Source organism: Cryptomeria japonica, chromosome 10, assembly GCF_030272615.1.
Source record: "Cryptomeria japonica chromosome 10, Sugi_1.0, whole genome shotgun sequence".
Taxonomy (NCBI): Eukaryota; Viridiplantae; Streptophyta; class Pinopsida; order Cupressales; family Cupressaceae; genus Cryptomeria; species Cryptomeria japonica.
The window spans coordinates 681613143-681624590 of record NC_081414.1 but is presented as its reverse complement, the minus strand read 5'-3'; the positions used below and the strand labels follow the sequence as shown (position 1 = coordinate 681624590).

General features: G+C 34.7%; 1 protein-coding gene across 1 annotated transcript; it reads left to right on the top strand.

The window, feature by feature from the left end:
- Window positions 1–667: 667 nt before the first annotated feature.
- Window positions 668–3263, top strand: LOC131063444 (uncharacterized protein At1g66480). The gene is made up of 2 exons (XM_057997247.2): window positions 668–1808; window positions 2925–3263. The coding sequence occupies exons 1-2, from the start codon at window positions 1209–1211 to the stop codon at window positions 2970–2972; spliced, it is 648 nt and encodes a 215-aa protein (XP_057853230.1). The 5' UTR covers window positions 668–1208; the 3' UTR covers window positions 2973–3263.
- The last annotated feature ends 8185 nt before the right edge of the window (window positions 3264–11448 follow it).

Genomic DNA, 11448 nt, shown 5'->3' with positions numbered 1-11448 from the left:
GTCGTTCAATACCTACTTAAAGATACCCGATAGTCGTGTACTATAACTACCTCAAAAATGGCCAATACTTATGCACAAGCTATGGGTACCAATAAAGTTGCCCAACTATTCCAATTAAAGTCCAAAAATTCTAACTACCAAGGAAAGTGGGTAGCTATTGGTACATGTGAAATTTATTAATGGGTTTTGAGTGGTGCTCTTCTCCTTCTCCTAGACTACTCATCCTAAAAATAACAAATCATATGATGTCATCTTGCATCACTAACATATGACTTAATGTACAAGTACTATAACTTAATATTACCTTTCTTGAATTTTTTTAACACCTCAACAAAAATAATTGATACTACATAATATTTGATGATGTGAACCTCAATATTTGTTACAAACATAATCTTTACTAAATAAATTATTTGAAAAATAAAAAATAAAAATAATATACAACTACTATAACTTAATTCACCTTTTTTGAATTTTTTAAACATCTCAAAAAAGAAGAAGAAGAAGATACTACATAATATTGATGTGAGCTTTTATATTTGTTACAAGCATAATCTTTACCAAATAAACTATTTAAAAAATTAAAAATAATTTAAATTTATAAAATACTCAATCCTCTCTCCCCCACAGTATTTAAAGCTCAATGTGGGTGGAATTTTGTCATTTTCAGTCTTTTGGACCAATTTGTCTAAAGAACATGGTTAAAAAGACAGACTCTGTTTACAGACAAAGACAGAATTCATCTTTTGATCTCGTAAAGCCAGATGAAGGGACAACTTTGGCTGCGAAATTTTGGTTCAGAGTACTTTGGGCCCTGTAAAACTTTTTATATTCAACAACTATTTGACGCAAAATCAGCAGAATTAAAGAGAGTGTGGACAAGTTTTACGCTCTTTGAGATTTGGAGCACTGTCGGGAGGAAAGTCCAAACTGATAGTTATTGATTTCCTTCATTTACGCTTGACTTACAGGGTTATAAAATTGTTTGGTGGCACTCCCATAGCTGCTCATTGTTGACTGTACCCAGCTACCGCGCCTGTGGTCCCCAACATAATAATTATCTAATCTTGGAGCCTTTTGATAAGAATATTGGTCTTGAATTTTACACTGCTTGCTGCTTTGTCTATTATAAATCACGGATCTAAATCCTCATAGCATTCGTACTGCATTTTAAAAATCCTGTTCTCTGTACTGAGATTTATTGAGAAATGGGGAATGCAATTCCGTCCAGAGGACATGGTCGGGTCAAGATCATGAAACTGGACGGACAAGTAACAAAGGTGAAGGCGCCTGTGACCGTGGATCAAATCCTGAAGGATTATCCAGGCTATGTACTCTTGCATTCGGATTCTGTTCGTCATATGGGAGTTAAAGCAAAGCCTCTGGATGGATCTGCTAGTCTTAAGGCTAAGCACCTCTATTTTCTTGTAGAATTGCCAAAGATCGAGAATTTCCAGCGTGCGCCGCGTAGAGTGCGTTCTGGCATAACCTTGGATGCAAAGTCTAGGCTGGAAAACTTGCTTTTGGCGCGCAGGTCCATCTCTGATATCTCTGTCATGAAGTATGAGCCGGCTGAGGCTGCTCCTGTTGAGAACGGAGCCGTTCGGCTTAAAGTCCGTCTCACCAGAGCTCAGCTTGATAAAATGATGGCTGAAAGCCAAGATAGCTCTGAGACTGCAGAGAAAATCCTGCAGACATGCTTTGAGAATGCTCAGAAGACGGAGAAGGAAGAGGAGGAGCCAAAACAGAGCGGCCTTGCGTGGAAACCTGCTCTAGGGAGCATTCCTGAAACTTGTCACAAGGCGCAGGTAGTTTCTCTTGTATTTTGCTTTGTTTCGCTCTTATTCCTTTGGATTGAAACGTCTCAAGACTCACAATATTTAAGAATGCTTCTGGTTATAATTATATGAGAGAATTTTTCACATCATTCATCATTTTTACAACAGAATATTGATGTAAAAAACAAAATCGCACAATAAAGACAGAAGACTTAAGAATGCTTCTGATTATAATTATTTGAGAGGATTTCACATTATTCATCATTTTGCTAATAGAACAGAGTATTGATGGAAAAAATCTTTCGCACGGTTAAAATGAGAAGATTTAAGAAATGCTTCTGGTTATAATTATTTGAGAGAATTTCACATTATTCATCATTTTGATAATAGAACAGAGTATTGATGGAATAAATCTTTCGCACAGTTACAGTCAGAAGATTTAAAAATGCTTCTGGTTATTATTATTTGAGATAAAAAATTCACCTTATTCATCATGTTCATGGTAGTTCAGAGCACTGATGTCGAAAAAGAGAATTTAAGAATGCTTCTGCTTATAATTATTTGTGAGAATTTTTCACATTATTCATCATTTTGATTATAAAACAGAGTATTTAGGTAAAAAATTCTTCCGCACGGTCAAAGTTAGAAGATTTAAGAAATGCTTCTGGTTATAAACATTATTTGAGAGAATATTTCAAATTATTTTCATAATAGAACAGAGCATTGATGTAAAAAGTTCTTTCGCAGGGTTACAGTCAGAAGTATTCTTGATTATTTATGGAGTGTGAGAATATTAAGAATGCTTTGAGAGAAATGTTCACATAATTCGTCATTTTGATAATAGATCTAAAATATTGATGTAAAAAATTCGTTCGTCCAGTTACAGTCAGAAGTATTCTTAATTAGTTATGAAATGTGACAGTATTGTGTTCCTAACATCTTACAATATTATTTTTTCAAGCTGACATCTTGTGTAGAATTATTGCCTTCTTAGATTTACAGTTAAGCTCTGCAAAGATCTATTTCATCAATTCATTCTGGATAATATCTTGCCTTTTCCTCCTTGAAATATCAGATCTTTGTGCTTTGATCTACTCTTTATCCTAAAACACAATTATACTAAAATGTTTTGTTCATGTAATGCAGGGGAACCGGGTAAGATTTCACCTGGCACAGAATGAACAAGTCTTCTGACAGATAAAGGATTCTATGCAGTCATTGTAAATAGTCAGAAGCATGGAGGCCATGTATAGATAGTGAGCACAGACCATATGTTGTTGCATACGCCATTAACATATGCTATTAAAGTAAGTCTAGGTTTTAATGAATGATGAGCAAGATCTGTCTTTCGTTCAACAGATTCTGGAATTGGATTGGACAACAGTATTTCCCTTCATGGATAAATCTGTTGTAAATCCTGTCAGTAAACTGTGATAAATTATTAAAGTTTTGAATGCCTAAAATAACAAACTGTTTTGAGATTTACATTTTCTGTTCTTCTGGTGAAACTGGTAAATGAACTTTTATCCATTAAGACAAACGGTATGACAGTGTGGATCAGATCTTTTCATTTCTGTTTCAAACTAATCTGTATTGCGATTGCATGAAGTCATCCACGCCTTTAAGGATTGGATTAGGACGTCTTCAATGATCAGAATAACCGAGAAAAGAAAAGTACTATTATTGGAAAATGGAGTGCTTTTAAAGGCTTCAATGGATTTGGAATAATGTGAACTATTGACCGTTTTTATAAAATTAAAGAGAGAGAAATTTGAACCGCAATCTTGTCGTAATAAGAATATTTTAGTCACATGTACTGTTATGGCCGTATTTTCCATCATGTGATCTTTTCGTCTTCATTCATAATTTTTAAGTCCAAAAACTAATTTTATATAAATAAATAATCCTCTGCCCTCGTCTATCGCGGGCGTCAAATTTTTAATAAAAATTTATAATTCATTATTTTGCTATCAAACGAATCTCTCTTTATCGCTTTATCAAACATGTCACATCCAAGGTAATCATTCATGTTACCCTAAGCTTTCGTTATAATCCTCCCCAACTTATAGATAGAGATGGAGAGAAATACTTAGTAGGTAGTGCATGTAAATTTGAAAATTGAAGGACATTTCATCCGATGCCTTATTTATCTTTTATCATCAAAGTTTAAATATTTTTGTTGAAAAGAAGTTTACGCTCATAAATTTAGAGGCATTTTTTTTTCGTTATTTTTTATTTTAATTTTTTTAAATCTTTTTATTATTAAGAGATGTAAGTGTAAATCTACAATATTATTTTTATATTATAATTATGTTGTAAATCTAGATTTATAGTATAATTTATTTGAACTTATTTTGCATATAAATGTTTTTCTTTTAAATTTATTAGTCAAATCATATTATAGAATTTTTTAAGTTTTCATTAATATATATTTTTATATTTTTATGTGGCATGGCATAATTTTGTGGATTAGGTCTTATGATGCAACCTCATTCACAAATTCAAATTGTGAATCCTACACTCCAAATTTATTCTTTTTGGAAACTAGTGGTTATCCTACCAACTTGTGTGTTGTGATGTGGCCTAGTTAGCTAATGTTCAATTTCAAGTCTTCCACTTCAAAGCCAACCTTTCTAAAAAATAATAGTCATCTTGTTAGTATATATGTGAGAAATGTTAAGTGTATTTGAAATCTTTTTTACCCCAAGCATTTAGTTGGCACAGATTGGAAAGGTTACAATGGCAATACGAATCACATGTATGTATATTTAGTTATGAGTATCAAAAGCTAAAGTTTGTAGTCTCTACAACTTTGCATTAAACCACTTAAATCTACATTAATATTATATGTGCGGCTTGCCTACACCAACATGCTCATCTTGAAGCAAGAAGACTATTCTTCTAAGTAAAACACCTTTAGAAATATGTCTAAAGAATGGGTGAATAGATTTGGAAGGCACCAACATTAACAAAAATTTCGTAGAATGACCTTGTCTAAGACTAGAATGCATGACACAATCTTATTTGTTGTGGCAATATTCTCTTCACAATTGTATTGCATCTCGTGATTATAGATTTAGATGTTGTTTAATAATTTTAATTATGTATCACAACACATCAAAAAATCAACAACAAAGTTGAATTGCCACCTCATTGCAATCTTATTTCTGCTCTCTAGCTAATTCTTTCATCCTAATAATGAATAATTGCCTAGTATGATTTGAAATCTTGACGATGAAAAGGTATCACAAACAATTTAAACTAGAAGTGGAAAAATCTAACATGATGGATTGTGGAAATTACACGACTCTAATAGATAAACATCTAAATGATTTCTCAATTACATCAATTTCTTAATATTTTTCTAGATTTAGATTTATTTATTTATATTGCTTAATAGTTTTAATCATTTCTAAGTTACTTGTAAAGAAATAAGGGTTAGAATAATATTTTATTTATAGTTTTTGTGAACCTCTCTACAATTAAACCACCTCTAATTCTTTTTCCATGAGTTAGTCTCCATTTGCATAACATTTTAGACTTTCCATATTATGATTTCATTTCTAAAAACTTATGATTTCAAGATTTTATTAGCCTTCTATTCCAAAGAAACTTCCTAGAGCCTTGTTCCACTTAGGTGAAGTGCTAAGCTAAACCTTTTTTCATTCCTATGGATTCCTGATGCAGTCATGATCAGGAGGGACCTCGAGGAGATCTATCTGGACTGTGCAGCAAGAGTAAACACAATGAAAGAAAGATAAGATGGTGGAGGAAATAAGGAACTGAATAAATTAGATAATGAAAATTAATTACAAATGGTCAGTAACATCTGGGCTACAAGTTTCGGCTCACTAGCCTACTACATACATGCTCAATTGCAGAATCGGTCCACTTTGGACCTCTAAATCTCAAGATATATCTCCTATAATCCTTCGCATCAATTATGATGCTAAATTACATTGATTTATATGCTTAAGAGAGATTTGTGTCATCCCAAGGGGGATCAAATACCGAAGAACAAGATCAAACGTGTAAACCACCAAGTCAGCCTCCGCCAATGAAAATCCTTCGGAAAATACAAAGGAAGAAGTGTGGATCAGAGGGAAGGTCATCCACACGCCAAGGAACATTGGAATCAACAAATTGAAGCTCTGCAAGCTATGGAAAAGATCTGCAAGATCCACCAATAGTAATAGGTCCAAGCGGCTCTGGGGTTCTAAACCAAAAAACTGTCTCAGAATTCGGAAGTGATAAATTGCTACAAAAAGATCCAAACATTCTACAGTTCAGGAATAAGGAAGATAGCCATGTTCACAAGAAAAATCCAGCTCCACAAGATCTAGCGAGCAAATACAAGAAACCGCAAAAAGAAATGCTAAAACTGCAAAACAGAAAACAAACTAAAAAATAAATATTTTTGGTTGATGCAAGATTGCCAAGAACTGAGGATGCTCTTGGATCAGACATCCAGGGTTGTTGAAAAAAAGCGAGTCCCTCACTTTGTTGGGGTCAGAGGAAAACCAAGGCGGTCCACCTCTGCCTGAGAGATCTAAAATGAATCTTCAACTGGTATGTCCATCCATTTCACAAGATACTCCTTGTGCTGGCTGCTCTGAGTACTACACCCAATTCTACTATCTAAAATGTCTCTAATCTGATCTAGTTCCTTCCGAGGCAACTGCTTCTCTAAGTCTACAATGTTGTCTTCACTGAAGTATGATTCATGATACTGATGTAGATCCGCAATGTTGAATATAGGTGAAATACTCAAACTATCTGGTAGATCTACTTCATATGCATTTCCAGAACTGAATTTCCTCAAGACCTTGCAAGGTCCAAACTTCCTCATCTGCAATTTGTTATAGGTTCCAACTGGAAATATTTCTTTTCTTAGATACACCATTACTTCATTGCCAACTTCAAATTCATTATGTCTTCTCTTCTCATCTTCTTTCTCCTTATATTTGTTGTTCATTTCCTTCAAATGCTACTTAACCTGAACATGTAAGGATTTCATATGATCTACAAATTATTATGCCTCTACACTCCTCTTGTCTTCATTACTGATATCTCTCAGTTCTGATATACCCCTAGGGTGTGCTTCGGTAACAATCTCAAAAGGTATTCTTCTGGTACTCCTGTTCACTGAATTGTTGTAGGCAAACTCTGCTTGTGCAAGAACCAAATCCCAACTTTCAGTTCTCTCTCCAACTAAGCATCTCAACAAGTTTCCCAAGCTCTTGTTTACTACCTTTGTATGTCTATCAATCTGTGGGTGAAAAGTAGAACTGAACTTTAAATCTATCTTCACCTTCTTCCAAAGTGTTCTCAAAAAATAACCAACAAACTTAGTGTCTCTATCTGAAACTATGCTCTTAGGTAATCCATGTAATCTCACTACTTCCTTGAAAAATAAGTCAGCTATATGCACTGTATTTGATGTCTTCTTACAAGGTATGAAATGAGACATCTTTGAGAATCTATCCACCACCACAAATATAGAATCATTTCCTCTATGTGTCGTAGGAAATCCAAGTATGAAATCCATGCTTATGTCCTCCCAATGTCTCTCTGGAACTATCAAAGGCTTATACAATCCCACATTTTGACTACTACCTTTTGCAACTTGACAAATTCTGCAAATTTGCACAAATTTCCTGACATCCTTATGAATTTGAGACCAAAAGTAATGTTCACTCACCAATGCTAATGTTTTGTCAACACTTAAGTGTTCGACTAATCCTCCACTATGCTTCTCCTTTATCAGATTATCCCTCATAGAACTTAGATATACACAACTAAACTCCTTTGAATAACATCCCATCCTGAATGAAATAATCCAACCACTTACATCTATCTACCATAACCGATGCTCTACATGCTTTCCAAGGTTCTGCAAAATCCGAGTCATCATCATACAAGATCTTCAAATCCTAATATTGTCACTCTCATCTATGTCAACAAATTACTCCTTCTACTCAATGCATCAACAACTTTGTTTGACTTACCACTCCTATGCTTCAACACAAAGGTGTAACGCTGCAAAAATTGTACCCATCTCATATGTCTCTGACTCAACTTACTATGTCTGTTCAAATACTGCAAGGCTTGATGATCACTATACAACACAAACTCCTTAGGTAATAGGTAATGTCTCCACTTCTTCAAGTCTTGAACTATGGCATAAAATTCCTGATCATACACTGAATACCTCCTTCTCGCATCATAATCCACTTGAAATACGTTGTTGAAATCCGATAAAGCTAACATGGGCTTCTCAATCACCTTCTGCTTCAACAATTCAAAACTCTTATTTGCTCTGTTTGTCCATTTGAATTCATTCCTATCTCCTCTCATTGTCTCATTCATAGGGCCACAAACTGAACTGAAATTCCTGATAAAATTCCAGTAGAAACTAGCCAATCCATGAAATGATCTAACCTCTCCAATGCTTTCCGATGCAGGTCATTCAACAATTTCTTTTACCTTCTCAGGGTCCATCTTCAATCCATCTACAGATATCAGAAATCCAAAATAGACTAACTCTTCCTTCATGAAACTACACTTCTTTAGATTTATCAACAACTTTTCTTCTCTCAACCTCTGCAAAACTTATCTTAAATGCAACAAATGCTCCTCTTTTGTCTTACTGAAAAATCAGAATATCATCCAAATATACAATAACAAACTTACCCAAGAATTTATTCAATACCTCATTCATCAACCTCATGAAAGTACTTGGTGCATTAGTCAACCCAAAAGGAGTCACCAACCATTCATACAATCCCTCATTTGTCTTGAGTGTTGTCTTCCACTCATCTCCCTCTCTAATTCTGATCTAATGATATCCACTCTTCAATTATATCTTTGTGTAGTAGTTTGTTGCACTCAAACAATCCATTATGTCATCCATCCTAGGCAAAGGAAATTGATACTTCACTGTGATCTTGTTTATTTTTCTGGAATTGGTACACAACATCCATTCTCCATTCTTCTTAGGTGATAACACTATTGGAACTGTACAAGGTCTCAAAATTGCTCTGATCAAACATTTATTCAACAATTCATGCACTTGTCTATTCAACTCTTCATTCTCTTTCGGCATCATCTGATGTGCAGCTTTAATAAGCAAACTAGCTCCAGGAATCAGGTCCATGCAATGGCTGATACTCCTCAGAGGTGGTAATCCATCAAGCACATTATCTAAAATGATATCTTCATACTCTATCAGCAACTCTTTTATCTCCTCTGATTGTTCTACTTGCTCCGGGTTCTCATTATTCTTAGGGACTAAGGCAAAACACATGTTCTCATGTCTCATTCCATCCAAGAACTTCCTTCCATCCACCAAAGAGATTATAGCATTCATAAAGACTTCACTCTTTAGGGGCTCCTCTAAGAGTAACAATGATTATTTCATCCCATTCGCTACAATAGTGTATACATTCTTTCTTCCATCATGTATTGCCTATCTATCAAACTGCCAAGGTCTTCCCAATAAAATGTGACAAATATCCATAGGCATAATATCACACAAAACTTCATCATGATAATTTCCAATTTCAATTTCACCAAGCATTTCTCACTCACTAACAACTTATGATCATCCTAAATCCATGCTATCTAATAAGGCTTAGGGTGTTTCAATCTTTCCAACTTCAATTTATTCACCATTTCTTCTGAAACAAGATTATCTGAACTACCACTATCAACAACTACTTTACAACACTTACATGATACCTTACATCTAGTCTTGAACAAATTTCTCCTCTACAAAGGCTTTTCATCCTCTCTGGTATGACATAAGACCCTCCTCATCATCAATAGTTCTCCATCTTTCAGTTTGTTAGCTGATCCGGTGGGGCTTTCTTCCACCAAGGTTGTTCTCCCAGTGTTCTTTGTCTTCTTACATTCGAAAGCACGATGTCCTTCTCCTCCACACTTAAAGCAAGTTCCTTTATAACCCTCATTCTAGTAACTATCAAATTCTCTTCTCTGGTAGAAATTATTGTCATCCTTCTGGTGTGAATTACCATCTTTTCTTACTTCTTTGTCCTTGTTTTGATCTATATAGGTTCCTGTTCCTCTAGAATATCCTCTTCCTCCTTGAAATCCTCTTTCAGAAAACCTTCCACCTCTACCTCTTTGTCTCTTCTCATGTCTTTTGTTCAACTTCTCTTCTACTTTCAAGGCATATTGGTAAGCTTCTTCAACACTCTACAACTTGATCAAACTGAGTTCATCTTGTATAGACATCTGCAATCCATTCAAATATCTTGAAACTTGTTCAATCTCATCATCGACATGTCTGGATCTGATATTCAACTTGTAGAATGCTTCAGTATACTCCTTCACACTTGATTCTTTCTGCTTCAAGTGTTGTATCTTACAGAACAGATTTAGTGTTGGATTATTGAGGAGATTGTTGGATTTGGTTGTTCATTACTTCTGCTAAGATATTTTATTTTTATTGATGTCAACATGTTCCTGTGAGTTATTCTGGTGAGTTTGGGAAGATTTTTTTATCCGGTTCTGTAGTTTGGTTTTGTTGATCATTGTTTTGCAGAATCTGGTATTTCCTCCAGTATATTCCGGTGTGATCAGATCTTGTGCTGAGACTTTGGATTATTGTTTGGGATTATCATGTGTATCTTTATTTTATATGGTTTGTGATTTGGTGCTCCGCAAGTTATCTTCCCTCGTGACAGTTGTTGATTGGTTGTGTTCTTGAGCTTTGAGACGTTTATTGATGAAGATTTGAAAAGAGGTGTTGGTGCAACTATTTTGGATGATTCTAATATGATTATTGGTTTCCTAGTCATGTCCTATTTGTTTTGGCAATCCACATAGATCGTTGTGCAATTTTTTGGTGATTTCTATGAACCAATGATGATTTGAGTGTTATGCGGTATTTTTGGTGGTGTAGCATGTTTCATTTGATCTTGACGGGATTTTCGGTGGATGTAATAGTTTGGGAATTTGAATTAGGTCCATGTTATGTAATGTAAATCATAATATTGGTCCGGTGGTCAATATTTGTATCGTGCAATGTAATATTTGTAATTGTGAGTTGAGGGTTGAGGTTTTAGCCGACCTTGTTATCAAGGTTGATGATTTGTATATATATAGGTGAGGTGCTTATGTAATTTAGGTGTTGGTGTTATGTCTGCAATTATCAAAGAGAGGCGATTATGCGAACAAGAGATATATCATTCGGTGAAGTGTTCTAGTGAGATTGGTGTTGCAGAACAGACAATTATGCTTAACTGGAACTGTCATTAGGCATTCGTAGATGCTATCATTATAGTTTATTCCTTCCAGATTGTAGTCTGAATCATATTGTAAGTCAGTGAGACTTCCCTAAGGGTTGGATCCTTTAGGGCATATATCTTTTGAGCAGTGAGCTCTAGGTAGTGTGCCTGAATGCATGTGCATTCTTCATTGTAATATTTTCACATACTACTGCAGAGTATCATCTTACTATAGGTAGGTTCCCACCGTGGTTTTTCCCTTAACAAGGTTTTCCACATCAAAAATATTGTTGTAATGTGTTGTGTTGTTAATTTTCTTATCTATTATTGTTGCAGTCTATCAATTTATTTTTTGAAGTTTAATTTGTTGTGATCCGGTGAAGACTGATTCACCCCCGCCTTCTCAGTCTTCATTCTTG

Excerpts from the sequence above, each read along its gene's own strand:
- LOC131063444 (XM_057997247.2), top strand. The coding sequence starts at position 1,209 with ATGGGGAATGCAATTCCGTCCAGAGGACATGGTCGGGTCAAGATCATG. Across the intron at positions 1,809-2,924 it reads AAACTTGTCACAAGGCGCAG|GGGAACCGGGTAAGATTTCA; the intron begins GTAGTTTCTCTT and ends CATGTAATGCAG.